Source organism: Drosophila novamexicana, unplaced genomic scaffold (genome assembly GCF_003285875.2).
Source record: "Drosophila novamexicana strain 15010-1031.04,08,12 unplaced genomic scaffold, DnovRS2.1 tig00000193-arrow-pilon, whole genome shotgun sequence".
Classification (NCBI taxonomy): Eukaryota; Metazoa; Arthropoda; class Insecta; order Diptera; family Drosophilidae; genus Drosophila; species Drosophila novamexicana.
The window spans coordinates 6,401,039-6,423,277 of record NW_020824787.1 but is presented as its reverse complement, the minus strand read 5'-3'; the positions used below and the strand labels follow the sequence as shown (position 1 = coordinate 6,423,277).

The 22,239-nt window shown below is 41.1% G+C and overlaps 2 protein-coding genes across 2 annotated transcripts; one reads left to right on the top strand and one right to left on the bottom strand.

The window, feature by feature from the left end:
• Positions 1 to 13,955: 13,955 nt before the first annotated feature.
• Positions 13,956 to 15,235, bottom strand: LOC115758886 (mitochondrial import inner membrane translocase subunit TIM50-C). Its single transcript, XM_030699681.1, has 2 exons — positions 14,236 to 15,235; positions 13,956 to 14,165 (listed from the first exon to the last, which is right to left on the bottom strand). The coding sequence occupies exons 1-2, from the start codon at positions 15,160 to 15,162 to the stop codon at positions 14,028 to 14,030; spliced, it is 1,065 nt and encodes a 354-aa protein (XP_030555541.1). The 5' UTR covers positions 15,163 to 15,235; the 3' UTR covers positions 13,956 to 14,027.
• Positions 15,236 to 15,303: 68 nt separating this feature from the next.
• On the top strand, positions 15,304 to 17,271 carry LOC115758885 (DNA topoisomerase 1-like). Its single transcript, XM_030699680.1, has 2 exons — positions 15,304 to 15,463; positions 15,516 to 17,271. The coding sequence occupies exon 2, from the start codon at positions 15,548 to 15,550 to the stop codon at positions 17,219 to 17,221; it is 1,674 nt and encodes a 557-aa protein (XP_030555540.1). The 5' UTR covers positions 15,304 to 15,463; positions 15,516 to 15,547; the 3' UTR covers positions 17,222 to 17,271.
• Positions 17,272 to 22,239: the final 4,968 nt, after the last annotated feature.

The following is a 22,239-nucleotide window of genomic DNA, read 5'->3' as shown; positions in this document are numbered from 1 at the left end:
AAAATGTGTTGTATATCATTTTGCTGCCGTTGCCGCTGCTGCTGCCGGACTTTTGAAAGATGAAAGTTGGTCCAGGATCGCTTGGTTGCTGTCGATGATTTACATTTGATTTACTTTCACTGCCCTGCCTGACTTTTTGTGCATTCTAATTTTGAAAAAGTTTTGCTCATTTGCAATAAATTCTAATGCTAACGAGTGTGTGTATTTCATATGCCCTATGCCCCGCCCCGATATCTAAATTTTCTAATCATCATAAAATCTTGTTATGATTTTCATAACTCGCCCAAAAAACCAAACCCAAAAGAACTTGACACATTAAGCGGCGGCCGAAATAAAATTTACTATCGAAATATGAAAACATTTAAGTAAAATTTATGAAAATTAAAAAGCAAAACAACTTTTTGGTCATTTGAAAAATTTAATTGATCGCATAAATTCCTTGAGTGAGGGCTCCAAAGACAACAACAAAAACAATTTATGTCAATTTGCCATGGTGCTGGGTAGGGGGAGTTGGAGACGAATGAAGTGTAACCGCGAACATAATCAAATTTCTTTGCCGTCGAGCTTCGCCATAAGTTCTTGGCCCCACCCCTACACCCCCCACCACACACACACACGCACACTCTCAGCTGACACCTGACCAGGTCTTTCTGTCGTATTTTGGGGTGCTTTACCATGGTCCTCTGGCCGTGAACATGGGCACTGGTCGCTGAAAATTGCCATCTTAATTTGAAAACAATTTTGTGGCTAGCGTGTTTTCTCTGGCCACATTTTTTAGACATAAACATTCATTTCTCCAGGGAAAGTTTGCATAAAGAAAGGAAATCTCAAAAGTTTATGGTTAAATATTATTTAAATATATTTGAGGAAGTTAAAAAAAACACATTCCAAAAAGTTGAATCGCGGCTTTTAAGTATTTGACATTCAATAAGTGAGATCTATCGAAAATGTAATCCCAGGTCTGAATTTCCCTAACATCCAAGCTTTTATATATGAAGAGAGAGATAAAGAGAGAGAGAGAGAGAGAGAGAGCCTTTTATTATATGCCTAGCCTTTTTATTTTTAAATTTTAATCACTTTTCCAACCGTTTTCCACCCCTGGAAGATTTTTTAATATGCCTTTCGAAATAAGATTGAAGTCCATTTTTTCCCCTATTACAGATGCGGTTCGTCCGAAACCCACCATCTTGGACCTCATTTTTCATCCACGGGTGGATTTAGCGAATTTCATTGGAGGTAAATGCTGATGGGCTGATAACCAAAATAGTTGTATGCAACGGATTTCCATCGATTTTCCACGTTTGCTGGTGAAATTCGTGGTATGGTCTGTGCATATGTCAAACAGTCATTTCTTCAGTCGGGACAAACAGTTTTAGATATATATATTTTGTATTTCCACAGAGAGTTTAGTCAAATATGGAATAAGTATCTCCGTGATCTTAAACAACCTTTTCACCTTGTGCCTAAGCCACTTGTGAATTATAAAACTTTTCACATTTCGGCCGCACTTGCATAAAATCGTTGAATTCGACAAAACGTTGTTTCCAGAAATGTTATAATTTTCGTTTATATGTATGATTTTTTAACCGCACATTTTTATGCGCACTTTGTTGGTAAATTAAGTTTCGCCGTAGACAATATTTACGGGAAAATGAATTTACTTGCGGCGAGCCGAGAAATTTTGTTGTCTCACGGAATTAAGTGAAGTTTGCCTTTTTATGAAACGATAAATTTGTGTATTTAAAGATTGTGCGGATCGGCCGGCGAGCTAGCCAGGAGGCAGGCAGACTATCAGACTATCTCCCTGGTCTCGAGGCATACCGTGCAGGAAATAGATTAAACTGAGCAACACTTGCGCCATTTGGTTTCCTCTTCCGCAGCCGCTTGTTAAATATTCAGTGTCCCCGCACGGAATCCTCCGGCGAATGCGAGTCACACGCAGCTCGGCCGGCTCTCCCCCGCTCAGCTTCGACTGCCCATTTGCCAAGTCCTGACAGCCAACGGCATAAACTTTTTGAATCTTATTTGTAAAAAAAAAACAATACAGAAAACAACTCCCAGTTGTTGTTGAGGTTGCCACTTTCTTGGCCTGGCCAAGCATCGCGTAACAATTTCCGTAACCTCATAGGCCGCGCCAACCCCAGCCTCACCCTCAAACTCACCATCACCCTCAGCCGGAGCTCGACCTTCTCCTCCTGCATTAAATAACTTTCAATTTGAGCCAAGTATTCGCGACTGCCTGCCTGCCTATTAGCCGTGTGCCAGCGGACACTGAAACTGCGCTGCGTAGACCTCTTTCTTTTCGCTGGGATCGCGGGTACCGACCCCGCCTGGTAATACGATTTGCGCTGCAAACATCGACAATTTGTGGACTCGGGTTCCGGTGTGTGTGTGTGTGTGTTTATTAGTTCATTTTGGACTTTGCAAAATGCAAATTACATGCCTGCCACTAGCCATGCGGATGCTCGCTGGCTTTGACCAGCCGCACTGTCCGCTGCCTTGGCTGGCATTTGCCCCAATGGCTATAAGCTGGACGAAAACCTGAAATACTATTGCATATATCAGATAAGGTTAGTAGCGTGCATATGCTTTCAGTTACAATTACCTAAGTAATGCTATTCTTTTAGGCATCATTACTCAAGTAATTACACTTTTCTGCCATCTCTTCTGAAGTAAATCAAAATTATTTCAGTTCTTTGACAGAATTATATGTAATATTCATATGTTTATAGCTTCCGACTAGTTATAATATATAGTTATCTAGGCATTTAAGCTTTTCTGGCATGTTTACTTAAGTAAATATACATTTCAGACAATTTTAATCAAGTTATTAATGCTTGTAGCACAATTACTAAAGTATTTAAGTGTAATATGTTGAATTACTGATTTTAAAACTGATTTTATAAGCAATTTAAGTATTGAGGCGGAATTATTTTTGCCAATTTTTGCAGAATTACTTGAATAAATATTTAAGTAATTATTGATAATTTCAATTGTAATTACTTAAGTAATTAAACCTTAATTGAACATCGCCCATGTTATTATTAAAATATCGATATTTTCAATTAATATTTTATTCTGAGTTCCCCATTACTCAGTGTAATCAAACTCATTGTCTTAAAGCTCTATCACTTTCTGCAAGTTCTTTTCAAAGGATCTATGTAACCTCACTTAGCCATTGTGCCACCGCAAATAATCGAGCTCCTGTCTGTGCTGTAGCCCGACCCCAAAGCGTAGCGTTTACCACCTTAAAAAACTACTTTATTTGTTTTGGGAATTTTGCGAATGAATGCGCATTTCCCTGTGCTCTGTGTACGCACACCCAAATGCTGAGCGGCACGAACTGAAGATGAAGTTTATTTTATGGCCAGCAGGCAGCCTGCGGCAGAGCTGCAGAAGATCGAGTCCTTTGGCTGGCAGCTGCATCAGCCGTGCGGAGGCGGGCGTTCCACACGTGTGTGAAATCAAATAATTTCCACCAAAAATCGAGAAATTATTACAAGTGAATTTTTACGAATTCATTTTCAGTTTTCACAAAACCCGCCAAGGCATTTCCACAACAACAAAACCAATATCGTTGTGCAAGTTGTTCGCATTGCATGCAAAGTGGCTGCGTCGAAGGATGTGTGGATTTTCCGGCATTTTGGCGGCGCGCCCCTTTTGTTTATTTCTTTGAGATGCGGACGAACAAATGGTCTGGCATACTTTCTTTCCAGCACGCCTCCTCCGTCGAGCTGCCCATCCTTCGTCCTGGGGCACAATTTTTGATTGTGCAAACTAGTCGACTCCATTCGACTTTGTTTGCATGCAGTCGCAGAGTTGCATTCCACAGGAGTGGGTGACGTGCAAGGACACGTGTGTGGAACTGTGCCCGAGCCTAGCCCTGGGAGCTGGGAGCCTTCAGCCCGCCTGCCTACTGCTACTGTTGGTCGGTCGTATCAATTGTGTGTGATGGTCAAAAGTCATTTCAACAGCACTAAATTATTATTATCTTCAAGAAGTTTCACATGCTCGACAATCATCCAAATACTCGGTTACCACTACCGCAAACATCCTGCCCCCGTATTACCCCTCGCTCTAGCCATTGCAATATCGCAATCCTTTGCAGCACTCATAAAGGATGCGTTGGATTTGTGTAATGGCATGGAATGTTTTGATGTTTGCAAAAAGTTTATAAATTTGCAAAAAAAGAAAATAAATTAAATAAATTTTAGTCCAATTGGGTAAGGATCAACTTAAATAATAAATAAATTCCCAAATTCACCAACCAAATTGGACAAAACCTAAAAAAAGATTAAGATGCCAGATTGATCTAGAGGTCAATACCTATGTATATATTTGTTGACTCTTTCAGGTTTCTGCCGTCGAATTTTTTTCGATACTGGCTCAATTTATCTCTTCTTACCTTTTTCTACTCTTTCTCGTTTCATAACGCGCTCTCTTTTTGCCTCTTTCTTTCTCTCTGATTATCTTTCTAACGCTCTCTCGTAGTTACCGCTTATAACGTTCCCTCTCTCTGGCTTTTTACATATCTCTCAGACTAATCGCTTTTCAGCCTTCTGTTAGTCTCGCTTACTTTAGCACTCTCTATTTAGCGCCTCTCTACATAATTCTCACTCTGCCTATATCTCACACTCTTTCATTCTCACAAACTCTCTTCCTGTCTGTCTTTCTTCCTTCTTTTCTCTCTTTTTCACACACACAAGCAGCAGGTATAGCTTCAGCTGTTTTATATTATTATTTATATTTTATATTATTATAGTGTGATGCAGTTAGTATGTAGATTATTAAAAGGACAATTCAAACGTTTAGTGACAAAATGAAGCAATTTGGATTACTTTCATTTATAGAATTTGGTTGGTAATTGTGCTTGAAACTGTTTTAGTTTTGGTAATTTTTGGTAATTTTGATTGCAAGTTCGTAAATTGCAATTAGTGTGTTATTTTGGAGTGGTAAACCGAATCATTTGCATATTTGCAGTTTCAATTTACCAAATGGTAAGCCCCATGCATGTGTACTAAGTGCTTGGAGCTTGGTACTTGGAGCCAATTACAGAAGAAATCGGTTTTGCAGGACCTCCGCTTGGCTGCTTGCCTCATGTTGCACAAAAAGATTTGCCCAAATTGCCGCTGCTGCTGTTGCAGATGCAACACAACAATTTGCAAAATGAAATTGTTTTTGCCTAATGTGGCAAGCAAAAACCCAAATCCAAAATCCAAGTGTCGCCTTTGACGACTTTGCCGCTGCCTTTTTCTTTGCACTGCCTGCGGTTTTCTCCTGCGGCTGCCATTCAATTTCTGTGTTTCCCCTTTACCCCCGTGCCCCTGCGCTGCCGGGCGTGCCCGGCTAATTTGTTCTCTAATATCGTTTAGTTGTTATTAGATATTTTTTCACTGCCACTCGGGTTGGTTTTTTAGGTAATGGCAGCTGCCGCTAAGTGCCGCTAATTGAAATTTCGTTTGTTGCCAGTTTTAATTGCGGGTTGACTTCTACTGTCTACTGTCTTCTGCTTTTTACTCATTACAGGGTTTAATTTCTGCTAATTTTTTTTCTTGGCGCACACAATTAAAAGCAACTGTGCTCTCATTTCAAGGAAAATGTTAAGAGTACAATCTCTCGAAGAAAAGAATTAGAAATATTCTAAACTGGCAGTACTTAAAAAATGTAGGTAAATCTTATGTAGTATTTTTTGTGGTTTTTCTTATTTTTTAACATTAGTTAGTATGAGCTTAGTCTTATAGTATCTCTAATATGAGTGTGCATATATGGTCTAGCAAGAGACAGAGGCAGAATAGATGCCTTTTTAAGAGGCCAATCCTTGGGATCACAAAGTAGCTTTTGTAATATAGTAGTACATCCATTAGTATAAGAGAGAAGTTGTCTTATTAATTGGACTCGCAGTCGTCTCGCAAAAGCTTCAGCCTGAATCTGAATATACTAGTTCCGGGCTGTGGCTAATTCCACTAATGAATAAATGAGTAGGAAACTCGGTAATATAAGGAAACTAAACATATGCTAGGCGTGTATGCGTGTATGTAAAGTGACGGTAAGGATGTGTAAGGTAAAACCGGTTACCTGTATGTCTGCCTGTACATACATATATTGTGCATATCCTTTGTCAATATTCATTATAAGAGTGCATACTTTGGGGCGCTCGACTAGCACGCGCCCAGTCATAAAGTTGGGCAAACGTCTCATAAAACGTGACGATAATCATAATTGATGCTCGAGCCCCTGCCAGGTGGGGAGACCGGTGGGCGGACTAGCTTGGAGTTGGATATTGGGGAATTTGAAATTGTAATTTAGTTTGCCAGCTCATCGCACACAGCTCAGCTCAGTCTCATGCTTAGGCGTCTTTGGTGGTTTTTGCTGTTTTTTTGGCCAAATTAAGGGTAAAATTGTTAATTGAAATTTGTGTGTGCTGCGTGCGTGTGTGTGTGTGTATTTGTGTGGGTAAAGATCCCATTGGCAGGTCAAGCAATGCCACAGCAACTGGTAAATTTATTTGGTGTCCAGTAGCAGCTGCAACATTTCCATTTTAGCCATACCTTCTCAGCCTTCTAATGATAAATCAATGCAACATATGGCAATGTTGGCCCAACCTTTGCCTCAATGTTGTAAATTTTAAATCAATGTTGGCCGCCAGGACACGGCACGCAGCTGCATTTTCTTCTTTTTTTTTCGTAGTAGTTGTGTTGTTGTTGTTTTTTAATGTCGAGCGCCTAAACGCACTTCTTTGGGCTCGTAAATCCAGCTGGCACGGCAAGGTTTGGTTGTCGTCGTCTTTGGCCCGAGACTCAGAGACTCCACGCAATCCATTATTGTATTAATTAACAGGAACAGGATCACCAATCAGACGCTTGATTAATGATGTCATTCGCCATCGTAAATCACGATTTGAACATGTGCAAATTTTCGATGCAAATATATGGAGATGCGCCTCGTTGCGTCGCCCAATCCGAGGCATCCACACGAGTTCCTTGTTGTTGTTGTTGTTGTTGTTTGCTGTAGGCGCCTTGGCCTATGCTTTGAGCATAATCATGCATTAGGACAAAACACACACGCGCGCGCACACACACACATGCATAGGGTGGGCAGCATCCGGCAGTCGCATCCTTCCGCCTGCTGAGGGTATGAAGGGTAGCCACAACCAGCTTGCAGCTTGCCGCGGGAGGCAGATGCTTGCCCAGGCTGCAGTTGAACGGATGCATTACGGGGCGATTGTGTTGCAACAGCCGCCTGTTGATTCCCCAAAATGTAGCATTGTTGCAGCCTAATTAAAGCTCCCGTTCGAGTGCATTCACTGCTGGGATGATATAATTTATCCCAAGATTACAATGTAAATTGTATTGTTGCTTATAGGGCGTTTGATAGTGTGCCCACATTTAAGGGATTGAAGACGTTTAAAGCAACAGTAAACAAATTCACAAAGGTATTCGCTAGCTGGGCGGTAATTAGGACGTGAATGAAATTTAATTGATAACTAAATGTTGCTCAACAGAAAAACATTTTTTTCAAATTAAAAAGGCGTTGGAAGCAGCCCATGACTAGGAATGAAGAGGGATTAGCATTAAATATTACACGATTCAGATAAAAATTACACTTAAAAAAAAATAAAAAAAGCTCAAACTATAACAAAATTAAATTTAAAGCACTTTTATATAAATAATAACTAACAAATAACAAGAACTAGAAGCCAAAATGTGAGCAGCTTGTACGTAAGCAAACTTCAGGCTTGCAAACTCCTTATCTATCTTTTTAAGCTTCAACTGGTTGAGAATTGCAAGCTTAAACAAAAAAAAAATTAAGATTGTTGTTTTTGCATAAGCAAAAGCAATACTCTCTTTTACTTATTCTCATACCCAAATTTTGGTATATATAATATTATATCTGAGCTAAGAAAAAGTATTGAAAGTATTCTTGAATCAATTCGTTGGCTTGAAATATAAAACTTGAAAATTAACTAATCCATTAACTACTTACTAAATATTCAGATTTACAAGGAAGTTAAAGCTGCTATAACTAGAGATTTGCGTAAGCTAAAAGAAGCGATTTAGCCATAGTTCTGCTGAAATACACTAGGAAAAAAGGGGTAGCACTATATGGGCATCTGGCCGTAATTGCCATTTTGTGCAAGGGACAATGAAAATGTTGAGTTATTTCGAAATTGGTTGATCATAAATTTACGTTAATTGCGAACAGAGCGAAGTACTCGAATACGAATAATGTGGAATTCTGATTTGGCGCATTTTGACTAATAAAGCAAAATGACTGCAGTAACCACGATTTGGGTTGTGGCGGGTGTGAGGGGCGGGTATTTTGGGGGTAGATTTGAATTGGATACCGCAGGTACTTCTAATCTTGTTTGGCCGCGATTATAAATTGTTGCGTACTTCATTTTGGCCAGAATAATAACATGAGTAATTAATTTAATGTGCCAGCGACAGGACATTGCAGCGGGGTGAGTGCATGGAAAGGGGCTAGAGCTGGGCCTGGGCAATACAAATGAACTAATGTTTATTGCAATTGTCGCGTAAATAACAATGGCAATGGCCAAATATCTATGCAGCCATGCCATTGCGGGGCAGCAGCTGCAACTGGCCCAAAATCTGGACCGATGCAATGCAAATGGCTAAAATTATTCCTGACCGCGGCTCCAATTTGCAATGAAATGCGCAAAACATTCATATATTTAATTCAGGCACCACTGTAACCACAGCAGTGCCCTCTTCTTGTTGTTGTTGTACCTGTGGACTAAACATTGAAATCGTGTCCGCCAAAGGCTGCACCTACTGGTGTGTTGCCCATCACTTGCTTTTGGCCATTAATTTTATTATTTTTATTGTGGCGCTTCGAAACGAATTTCCTTTGAAATAAATTCGTCCTTAGTTTATGGCGCGTGAATAAATGGATGAGTGCAGCAAAACATTCATTTAACCATTTGATTGTCGCATCGCTGCAACTAAATAATATACAAGTACATGGCTACAGATAAATAGAATACATCCCAAAACAATTCAATGACTAACAACATTTATTTCATTTTTCGCATACCATTTGCCAGCTAAATAATTGTCGCCAATTTGGTTACCGCGACTAGCCAAAATGGCGGCCAGCGAAATGAGTTAATTACGAGTGTTAATTTATATTCATTTGATAAACGAATATACATCTAATACTATGTATTTCAAATGGAAATTTATGGCCACAAGAGATTTAGCCAATCAATTGCTTTTGGCAAGCATTCGCTCAATAGAATTGGCAGTCATGCAGGACCCTTTAGGGCAGGGAAGAACAAAAAGAATCCCTCAAATAAACAAATGTATGTTTACCAAATATAAAAAAAAGATTTGTTTAAAATTTTGTAGAACTTTTTACGAAAATATAGCTCAAGATTTTAGGAAGAAGCAATTAATCAGAGCTTTTCAGGAAAGAGAAGAACGAAAATAGTCCCTTGAATAAGTGAGTTTTTATCATCAAAATAAAAAAAAATAGTTTACAATTTTAATTTTTTTCTGTTATTTGTGTGAATTTTAACTTTTAATTAATTTTTTCTTTGTCGATCTGGCAACGCATGTTTATGAAGTAAGCTGCGATTACGTGCTCCAAAAAGAATGCAATTATGTGTATAAGAAATATATCTAAGCTATATACCCGCATTTAGACAAAAGCTACAGATTTGCAACCGATATTTGTACTTATCAATTAATACTTCGGTTGGGCATTGCCTTCAGGATGAGTAGCGAGCATTCAATGCCAGTTTTATGAGACAAATAACTTAAAGCAAGTGCTGTCTTTCAGGTTAATTTACTGGCCAATGTTCGGGCAGCTGTGAATAGACTTGTGTACATGGGTGAATGGTTGGGCTGGGCTTTGAGGGTCCGTCTGGGGTTTTGTTTATGCTGCCGTATAATGTCCTTTTGGTCCTTTTTCGAAGTAACAAATTACGTCTGCAAATGTGACTCACTTTACCATGCCACATCTCCACATCTCCACATCTCCACATCTCGACTTCTCCATTTCTCGACATCTCCACTTTATGGCGCACTTGCCGCTGTCGCTCGTTTACCGCATCGTAATGTCACTTCAACAAATCACACCAACTTGCCCCATAAATTCTTCTGTTAATTCCAATTAGGCAGCATGGCGCTCAGCTGTCTCTTGCCAGTGTTGGGCAAAACGAAAAACGAAAGTTGATAATTGATTTTCCATGAAGAAGCATTTGCCAGCCATTTAAGTATGTTATGCTATTGGTTATATATGCATGTGGGGATAAGATACAATACGTAAGAGTATCAAAATTATTTGCCTATTTCTCAGGAAATTATAAATTAGAGGCTCGTCTAAATTGGCCCCAGCTGGAAAAAGCACTGTCAGTTTTCTACTATTTTTTGTTAGCCAGATATTAAATTTGTATATCAATCGACTGGAATAGTTAAATATTTCTATTCGTATTCATATACAATATTTCTTATATTCTCTCTTGTTACTATAAGCTCTGGTTTTCCAATAAATAGAAAATAAAATAAAATAAATTTCTTTAGATTTCTCTTTGGTAAGCCTAGTGCTAATGTCTATAAGTAAATTATTTATATTTTAATAATTAAATTGGTAAGAATTGAATTTGTTAGTTTGAAAACTTTTCGAAAGCCTTGAAATATACCGTGCAGCTTCATAAGCCAGAAAAGGGAGATTTTCATTTATATTTTTTGTTGCTTCGAATTCAGTTCTTATATACTCGACCTTATGGACAATCCCCCGTGTGCAGTCCATAAAATGATTTGTGTATAGCATAAAAAAGCACGCATATAAAATGGCAACAGCTATTTAAGCCAAGGCAATGCAGCTGGTGGACCAACTGGTGGCGATGTTGGGCCAGGAAAGGTGACCGGATCGGGAAGCCGGCGCAGGCGGATGGTTGGGCGAACGCGTTCGCCACTTTAGGGCGACAATTTATGGGTGCTTTTTTCAGGTGCAGGTATGCGCTTTTCCGGCCAAGCACTTAATTGATGTTGTGTCGCGTAAATTATAAACAAAACAAAAATTAAAGTGGACTCCACGCTGAGGCTTCGCTTGGCCGCAGAGCTTGAGCCTCAGCTCGGAGCTGGCATCGCTACGCTTGGCTCGACTCGGCTCGGAAACGCTGGCGGATGCGGAAATGCTTTCATCGCAAGTGGTGTCGTCGCTCATAAAAAGCGCACACCCACCCACACACACACACACACACTCGGATATGGCCGTGGTCAAGGGGCTAAGCAGGCTGCCGCTGCGCGTCTGTGAGTGAGGTCAAGCGTGAAAGTGCCGCTCCTTGTAGCCGGATGTACTCCTGACCTGCCTGCTCTCCTCTCCTCTTCAGCTCCTGCCGCAGCGGTTTGCGCATAAATTTAGCTTTTTGCATCGCAAAGTGTCCTCCAAATGGTCATCCATGCACGCATTGGTTGGATGTTGGTTCCATGTGTGCGGAATTTTCTTATAATATGATTTAATATGGCGGCCTTATGGAGCGAAACCCTTCTATGATTGTGCCTGTCCTGTGTTATTATTTAGCTAAACTGATCTGTCAAACTTTTTAATTATATATTTTATAATTTAAGGTAGATGTGTTGACAGGCCAGTTAATTTGTCGGAGCATCTCCTGAAAGCTTCTATGCGGTACTATAAGTTGGAAAGTTGCGGGTGTTGGGCGGAACTAATCACATTATGGCTCAGGTAATTTTCTCGAAAACAACAATAGAAGCTTAGACACTTTTACTTAGCAAGGCTGGAAAGCGGGTTCGAGCCGTGCTGGTTCGAGCCCGAAATCAATGTGTAATGAAGCGAACTTTTAGGGCAAACCAAAGATATATTCGAACCTGAGCTCATGGGCGGGGGAAACCAGATTGACGAACCGAACATCAGGGCAGGGAATATGTTTAAATCTTGAACCTAATTAGTGACACATCTTTTGATAGAGCTGATAGAAACTATACTACAACTACTGAAAAAATAGGTAAACAAAGTAAACAGTGAGGTCTTATATAGAGTGTATAAGCATATGATTGTAACTTCAACGATTCTTGCTAAAGGAACAATTTTAAATTTACATTTGAGTGAATTTATCATACATTTTTGCAAGCCAATTGACTTCGTATCGCTTTCGAAAACGTTTTGCAAAATTTGATTAAATTTAAGAGGCGACGAGTTAAAACTTGAAATCAGAAATTATATGCAATACGAGAGACAATTGCCAGTTGGGCACATAAAACAAAACAATGTCACAAAGGAGCCAGCCAGACAGACCGACTGACAGACAGAGAGACAGACAGAATGGGCCACAGCAAGTGGCAAGATTGGTGGGTCGGGGGGAGCATGTGGAGTGTGTGAGGATAACAGGCAGAACCGCAGGACAAATGCCACAGCAAGTGCTACTCAAATCTGTGCGTCTGCACGCATTACAAACGAATTACGAGACTCGCTGGGCAATTGCAGTTCATTGTTATTTAATATGTCGTCGTTGAGGTCAACAACGAGCACGGCTGGAAATTATACTTTATGGAGACTCAGCAGCAGCAGCAGCAGCAGTTGGTACAAACAATCCAGGACGCAGACGGCATGACACTGATTGCGATATAAACGATTGTCAACGTAAACGTATCCAAGTGGATTATTGCCTCATGCCAATTATCATATCAACGATACACAGTCCGGGCAGGACATGCACGGGAAATGGCCGCAGTCGACACTGGACACTGGACACTGGACGCAGACCCGGGCGCTGGGCTGACAAGTGGCGGAGGCAGCTGCACTGCCAATTGCCAATGACCGTGCCGCCCACAATTCAAGCCCAACTGCTCCACAGCCCCGCCCACGCACTTGACGAGGCGTTGATGCTGTGTCGTTGCCTGCGCATCCACGCAACCCCAGGCCCAGCCCGTCCACATCGTCCTTGTCGCCCTTGTCTGCTGGCCATGTCAGGTGCGGCCCAAATTGCATGTACAATTTTAAATGGATTTTGATTGTTTATGACAATTCGACGAGCTGACTGGCCAGCCCGCTGCTGGCCACTGATAATGCGCCATTTAAATAATAACACCAAAGCTCTGGCCCATCTATCCAGCTGTCCAGACGTCCCAGCTGTCCCAGCTGCCCATCTTTGGCTGATTCGAGCAGCTTTCCCATTGGATGTTGCATCAATGCAATTTGTGAATTTTAAGCCTACGACATTTGCATAATGAACAGTGTGTCACAGTTTTTGGTATTTTTAATCAGTATTTATCGGTATTTTTAAGTTCAACTTGGGTGTGGACATTTCAAACATCTAAACACAATAAAAATAGCTGAAATGGACACGCACAAGTTTAATCCAAGTGAGCGATTAAAATTTAAGAGAACAAGTTAATATTAATATCAAATATACTAAAGCAGGATGCGGGCACGAATCACGGGTAGGTGTAAAGCTCTAGTATCCAAAACTTATAATAGAAAATTGGCAATTTAAAGGGATGAGTGACCCTTTGAATTCTGAGCTCTCAAAGTATTCACGTAAACTGTTTTCAGTTGTTTTCCCTTATACATATACACACAAAAGTAAACGTAATCTTCCCAATCCGAATAGACATTTGGTGGAAATAGTCTGCCTTCGTTAGAGCGAACAGATTTCGAGTCCATATTCCTGCATTAAAGTCCGAAGGGTAGATATTAACAAAGTTTCACCTTCTTCAGCAAAAAGTTCGATTGGCTCATCATCCTCCTACTCGGATACTTGCACGAAATCCATTTTTGAGTTTTCTAAAAAAAAAAACACACGAATGAAGATATTCCTTAATATAAATAGAATATCCTCTTCACTTCCGCTAACGTGCTTGTAGGTATTTGGGATCGTCATCAACAGTCATATTAATCGTTTATTTTATGATAAATTATTAAATATTATGAATAAGATTTGGCTCTAAGGAGCATTAAAAAAATAAAAAACACCAAATACAAATTTAAAATATATAAAAAAATACACTTAAGCTGAACACTTGGAAAGGTGCACGATTAATATTTTATTTTAATTGGCAATTGGGTTCCGTATCCGGCTTCTCCTGCTTCATTTCAAGCAGCTTGCGCTGATTCTCCTTGAACTGTTCAATGGGATCCTCGAACTGGCGATAGTAGTGCAGAACCTCTCGTACATCGTCCATCTGATGAACAGGCACACATTTATTAATAAAGTATTGATTGATAAGGAATTATTATACGGGCAAACTGCACCTTATGCTCGGCAATGAGTCCGAGAAAGGCGGCCAGATCGAAGAGCTGGACATCGTCATCATTGCCCACCCAGCGAGAAATGGCAAAAATGTTGTCCGGATGCAGTGGAACGGCACGACGATCCCAATCGACGACAATTACACGACGTAGATTCCGATTGAGACGGTTTAGGTTCTTGATATGATGCCCATCGAGCAGCTGGGTGGCACCACGCACCAGACGATAGCGTATATATCCGTTTGGATCGAGAGCATCCAGAATGGGAAACGCAGTCATGCCCTGCTCGGCGGTATAGACAATTATCTCAAAGTGATTGGTGACCTGGCGAAGAAAGTGATCGACACCGGGTCGTTTCTTGAAGCGCCAACCTGTCTGGTATGTCCAGTCCGGATGCACCAGCACGTCACGCATCTCCAAGACCAGCGTATACCGTGGCTGTATGTACGGATGCTGCACTACGTCCGGCAGCAGCTTGGTGGATAGCGGCTCCTGAAGCATCTTCTGGTAGTAATGCAGCGATCGCCACATACGCTGCACGTATTGCTGGATCAGCGGCAGCGCGCTCAGCTCGTCCTCGATACTGCGTCCGAACTGATCATTCTCGGGCCTGCCCAGCTCATAGACGGCCCACAGCACTGTGCCAAAGAGGCTGCCCAGGATAATGGTGTAGCCGAAGCGCCATTTCCAGCGCGGCTTGGGCGGCTTTGGTGGCTTGGGCTTTGGCGGAGCATCTTCTTCTTTCCAACTTTCGTCACCAATCGTCCGTTGACTGATCTTCTGAATGATATTGGAGGCGATCTTCTGTTTGTGGCTCAATATGGATCTTGAGTTGATGCAGCTTATAAACCTCTTGCCTGGCCAGGGGCAACAGATCTTCGTCCCAACATGTTGTTGGATCAGTCGCAGCCATGCTGCACAGTTAATCATACCCGATTAAAAATAACCAAAATTTTAAACAATTGTGAATTTGTTAACATATTTATCAGGGTTTTATGTTAACCTGACACACACATGAAACTATTCAAATTCTCGTCGGCCACAAATGTGTCAAAAATAATTAAAATTAATTACTAGAATTGATTGATTTGATTTTTATCGAAAGGCGGCTAACCGAGATTCGAACTAAACTTTAGATTCACAAATGTGGAAAGCCAGGTTCTCGAACCAAACCTTAAAAACCTTGGTGATATTTTTGTTATATTTTTCGAGTCATCTCTTTATGTTTCAGGTTTGGAAAGTCTTTCCATGAAATCGATTTACCCATTACATATATATTACAGTAAAACTAATAGCTGGCATAGAATCTGCAAGCATGTTTATCGATATTTTGCCAAAATCTACCGAATCAGACGCAGCTGAGAAACCACAAGTCGGATTCGCAAGGGCACGCTGCAGGTTCGTGCCCGCGGAGTATCGCAATACACAGAGCCGCTGGCTGAGCCGCTTGCGACCGCGGCAATCCAGCAGCTCGGTTCAAATTCAGAGCTGCGAGGGGTCGCCCAGCAAGGTGAAATGGCAGACACTGGAGCACAATGGGCCACTCTTTCCAGGCGCCTATGAGAGACTGCCGGAGAATGTGCACTTCCTTTACGATAACTGCCCCATTGAGCTGACGGAGCAGGCCGAGGAGGTGGCCACATTCTATGCCAAGGTGCTGAGGACCCCGTTCGTGGAGCTGTCCGAGTTCAATGAGAATTTTTTCGAAGACTTTCGCAGCTGTTTAAGCGTTGAGCAGCGCCTTCACATCACCAGCTTTGAGCTCTGCAATTTCGAGAAAATAAGTCAGCATTTGGAGGAACAGCAAGAGGCCAGATCGCAGCAGGATCTCGAAGAAGACGAACGTTATGGCTATTGCTATATTGATGGAGAGCGTCTTCGGGTCAAGCAATTTCGTATCAAGCCGCCGGGTTTGTGCTGTCCGCGTAAAGGCTACAGCCTCACCATGGGCATGATCCGACCACGAGTCCTGCCCGAAGATATTATGATTAATTGTGATGAATACGCGGATCCGCCGGCGCCGCCACCCGGACACCGCTGGCGTCAGGTGGTGCACGATCGCAGTGTCACCTGGTTGTACTCCTGGCATGATCTCGTCTCGGGCAGCTCACATTACGTGCGTGCCCGTATCGATAAGTCGAAAAGATACCGTTTGCCTCTTCGAAATCAGCTAGAAACGGCGCGCCGACTACAGCAGCATCTGCCCAGCATTCGTCGCGAGTACCGTCAGCTTTGGTCCTCGGAGCATTGGCTGGTGCGGCAGCGCAGTGTGGCCCTCTACTGCATTGACCAGTTGGCCATGAGCTGCGAGGTCCCAGAGCAGCCGGACAAGGTCACATTATGCGATCTACGCGTGGAGAATCTGCAGTTGCATCCGCGTTTGGCTGGCAGAAAGAATGTGGTCCGATTGCAGGCCAGAAAGTCGAACCGTCAACGTGTGTATAGGAGCGTGTGCGTCCAGCCCGAGGTCTTCTACAATCTGAGGGTCTTTGTCTGCGGCAAAGAGCCGAATGATTTGGTACTCGAGGAGCTCACAACTCAGCTGCTGAATGCGCATCTCGAATACCTGATGGACGGCCTAACCTCGCACATATTTTGCATTTGTAATGCCTCCCAGTTGCTGGAGCAGCGCTTGAAAGAGATTCCACGCAAAGCCTCGCTCACCGTGCAGCTGCTGGCCTACAATCAGGCACTCAAAGAGGTTCACAGCTTTTGCAGTAATCGCCAGCGGAATGTTGCCCCGCTGCCCGCCCCGAAGAGCTCCAGGTTAACTCGCCGGAACTGCACCGAGGAGGAGCGCCTACTCAAGGCAATCAGCCTGCAGACCAAGCCACTCGTTGAGGCTACGCTCATCTATTTGGATCCACGGATAACCATTTCTTGGTGCCTGCGTTGCAAAATCCCCATCTCTGCCATCTACATGAGCTCAGCGATACGCAAGAAACTCATCTGGGCCACGAAATGCACCACTAAACACTTTTGTTTTTGAATCGATTCAAATTGCGTTTATATTTTATATTTATATACAATTTTAGGTAAGTTTTTCATTTTGCGTTCAAAGTGTTGCTAACTAATTAAATAAAAAAATAGAACAAGTAAGATTGTCTAGTCGGAAGCTCCCGACTAGGGGATACCCTGAACCCTCTTCATCCAACATCAAGGTTATGGGGGTGGCAAATTTTGACCCATGTCTATATACGAATTTTGGGGTAAGATTTGGACATGAATTTCGACTAAAAAATCGATGTTCATATTTGAATGCCAGATTAATCTAGAGGGAAAACCATGAAGAAAAGGCCAAACTTCGTGAAAATCGGATGAGATTTGGCCGAGATATGGAGGTGGTAATTTTTGACCCATGTCTATTTACGAATCTTGGGGTAAGATTTGGACATGAATTTCGACTAAAAAATCGGTGTCGAGATTTGAATGCCACATTAATCCAGAGGGAAAACCATGAAGAAAAATCCAAACTTCGTGAAAATCGGATGAGATTTGACCGAGTTATGGGGTGGCAAATTTTGACCCATGTCTATATACGAATTTTGGGGTAAGATTTGGACATGAATTTCGACTAAAAAATCGATGTTCATATTTGAATGCCAGATTAATCTAGAGGGAAAACCATGAAGAAAAAGCCAAACTTCGTGAAAATCGGATGAGATTTGACCGAGTTATGGGGGTGGTCATTTTTGACCCATGTCTAGATACGAATCTTGGGGTAAGATTTGGACATGAATTTCGACTAAAAAATCGGTGTCGAGATTTGAATGCCACATTAATCCAGAGGGAAAACCATGAAGAAAAGGCCAAACTTCGTGAAAATCGGATGAGATTTGGCCGAGATATGGAGGTGGTAATTTTTGACCCATGTCTATTTACGAATCTTGGGGTAAGATTTGGACATGAATTTCGACTAAAAAATCGGTGTCGAGATTTGAATGCCACATTAATCCAGAGGGAAAACCATGAAGAAAAATCCAAGCTTCGTGAAAATCGGATGAGATTTGACCGAGTTATGGGGTGGCAAATTTTGACCCATGTCTATATACGAATTTTGGGGTAAGATTTGGACATGAATTTCGACTAAAAAATCGCTGTTCATATTTGAATGCCAGATTAATCTAGAGGGAAAACCATGAAGAAAAGGCCAAACTTCATGAAAATCGGATGAGATTTGGCCGAGTTATGGGGTGGACAATTTTGACCCATGTCTATATACGAATTTTGGGGTAAGATTTGGACATGAATTTCGACTAAAAAATCGGTGTCGAGATTTGAATGCCACATTAATCTAGAGGGAAAACCATGAAGAAAACACCAAACTTCATGAAAATCGGATGAGATTTGACCGAGTTATGGGGGTGGTCGTTTTTGACCCAAGTCTAGATACGAATCTTGCGGTAAGATTTGGACATGAATTTCGACTAAAAAATCGGTGTCGAGATTTGAATGCCACATTAATCTAGAGGGAAAACCATGAAGAAAAAGCCAAACTTCGTGAAAATCGGATGAGATTTGACCGAGTTATGGGGTGGCAAATTTTGACCCATGTCTATATACGAATTTTGGGGTAAGATTTGGACATGAATTTCGACTAAAAAATCGATGTTCATATTTGAATGCCAGATTAATCTAGAGGGAAAACCATGAAGAAAAAGCCAAACTTCGTGAAAATCGGATGAGATTTGGCCGAGATATGGAGGTGGTAATTTTTGACCCATGTCTATTTATGAATCTTGGGGTAAGATTTGGACATGAATTTCGACTAAAAAATCGGTGTCGAGATTTGAATGCCACATTAATCTAGAGGGAAAACCATAAATAAAAATCCAAACTTCGTGAAAATCGGATGAGATTTGACCGAGTTATGGGGTGGCAAATTTTGACCCATGTCTATATACGAATTTTGGGGTGAGATTTGGACATGAATTCCGACTAAAAAATCGATGTTCATATTTGAATGCCAGATTAATCTAGAGGGAAAACCATGAAGAAAAAGCCAAACTTCGTGAAAATCGGATGAGATTTGGCCGAGATATGGAGGTGGTAATTTTTGACCCATGTCTATTTATGAATCTTGGGGTAAGATTTGGACATGAATTTCGACTAAAAAATCGGTGTCGAGATTTGAATGCCACATTAATCTAGAGGGAAAACCATAAATAAAAATCCAAACTTCGTGAAAATCGGATGAGATTTGACCGAGTTATGGGGTGGCAAATTTTGACCCATGTCTATATACGAATTTTGGGGTAAGATTTGGACATGAATTCCGACTAAAAAATCGATGTTCATATTTGAATGCCAGATTAATCTAGAGGGAAAACCATGAAGAAAAAGCCAAACTTCGTGAAAATCGGATGAGATTTGGCCGAGATATGGAGGTGGTAATTTTTGACCCATGTCTATTTATGAATCTTGGGGTAAGATTTGGACATGAATTTCGACTAAAAAATCGGTGTTGAGATTTGAATGCCACATTAATCCAGAGGGAAAACCATGAAGAAAAATCCAAACTTCGTGAAAATCGGATGAGATTTGACCGAGTTATGGGGTGGCAAATTTTGACCCATGTCTATATACGAATTTTGGGGTAAGATTTGGACATGAATTTCGACTAAAAAATCGATGTTCATATTTGAATGCCAGATTAATCTAGAGGGAAAACCATGAAGAAAAAGCCAAACTTCGTGAAAATCGGATGAGATTTGACCGAGCTATGGGGGTGGTCATTTTTGACCCATGTCTATTTACGAATCTTGGGGTAAGATTTGGACATGAATTTCGACTAAAAAATCGGTGTCGAGATTTGAATGCCACATTAATCCAGAGGGAAAACCATGAAGAAAAGGCCAAACTTCGTGAAAATCGGATGAGATTTGGCCGAGATATGGAGGTGGTAATTTTTGACCCATGTCTATTTACGAATCTTGGGGTAAGATTTGGACATGAATTTCGACTAAAAAATCGGTGTCGAGATTTGAATGCCACATTAATCCAGAGGGAAAACCATGAAGAAAAATCCAAGCTTCGTGAAAATCGGATGAGATTTGACCGAGTTATGGGGTGGCAAATTTTGACCCATGTCTATATACGAATCTTGGGGTAAGATTTGGACATGAATTTCGACTAAAAAATCGCTGTTCATATTTGAATGCCAGATTAATCTAGAGGGAAAACCATGAAGAAAAAGCCAAACTTCATGAAAATCGGATGAGATTTGGCCGAGTTATGGGGTGGACAATTTTGACCCATGTCTATATACGAATTTTGGGGTAAGATTTGGACATGTATTTCGACCAAAAAATCGGTGTCGAGATTTGAATGCCACATTAATCTAGAGGGAAAACCATGAAGAAAAAGCCAAACTTCGTGAAAATCGGATGAGATTTGGCCGAGATATGGAGGTGGTAATTTTTGACCCATGTCTATATACGAATCTTGGGGTAAGATTTGAACATGAATTTCGACTAAAAAATCGCTGTTCATATTTGAATGCCAGATTAATCTAGAGGGAAAACCATGAAGAAAACGCCAAACTTCATGAAAATCGGATGAGATTTTACCGAGCTATGGGGGTGGTCATTTTTGACCCATGTCTAGATACGAATCTTGAGGTAAGATTTGGACATGAATTTCGAAGAAAAAGCCAAACTTCGTGAAAATCGGATGAGATTTGACCGAGTTATGGGGGTGGCAAATTTTGACCCATGTCTATATACGAATTTTGGGGTAAGATTTGGACATGTATTTCGACCAAAAAATCGGTGTCGAGATTTGAATGCCACATTAATCTAGAGGGAAAACCATGAAGAAAAAGCCAAACTTCGTGAAAATCGGATGAGATTTGGCCGAGATATGGAGGTGGTAATTTTTGACCCATGTCTATATACGAATCTTGGGGTAAGATTTGGACATGAATTTCGACTAAAAAATCGCTGTTCATATTTGAATGCCAGATTAATCTAGAGGGAAAACCATGAAGAAAACGCCAAACTTCATGAAAATCGGATGAGATTTTACCGAGCTATGGGGGTGGTCATTTTTGACCCATGTCTAGATACGAATCTTGAGGTAAGATTTGGACATGAATTTCGACTAAAAAATCGGTGTCGAGATTTGAATGCCACATTAATCTAGAGGGAAAACCATGAAGAAAAAGCCAAACTTCGTGAAAATCGGATGAGATTTGGCCGAGATATGGAGGTGGTAATTTTTGACCCATGTCTATATACGAATCTTGGGGTAAGATTTGGACATGAATTTCGACTAAAAAATCGATGTTCATATTTGAATGCCAGATTAATCTAGAGGGAAAACCATGAAGAAAAAGCCAAACTTCGTGAAAATCGGATGAGATTTGGCCGTGATATGGAGGTGGTAATTTTTGACCCATGTCTATATACGAATCTTGGGGTAAGATTTGGACATGAATTTCGACTAAAAAATCGCTGTTCGTATTTCAATGCCAGATTAATCTAGAGGGAAAACCATGAAGAAAAATCCAAACTTCGTGAAAATCGGATGAGATTTGACCGAGTTATGGGGTTGGTCATTTTTGACCCATGTCTAGATACGAATCTTGAGGTAAGATTTGGACATGAATTTCGACTAATAAATCGGTGTCGAGATTTGAATGCCACATTAATCTAGAGGGAAAACCATGAAGAAAACACCAAACTTCATGAAAATCGGATGAGATTTGACCGAGTTATGGGGGTGGTCATTTTTGACCCATGTCTAGATACGAATCTTGCGGTAAGATTTGGACATGAGTTTCGACTGAAAAATCGGTGTCGAGATTTGAATGCCACATTAATCTAGAGGGAAAACCATGAAGAAAACGCCAAACTTCATGAAAATCGGATGAGATTTGATCGAGTTATGGGGGTTGTAAATTTTGACCCACGTCTATATACGAATCTTGGGGTAAGATTTGGACATGAATTTCGACCAAAAAATCGGTGTCGGGATTTGAATGCCAGATTAATCTAGAGGGAAAAC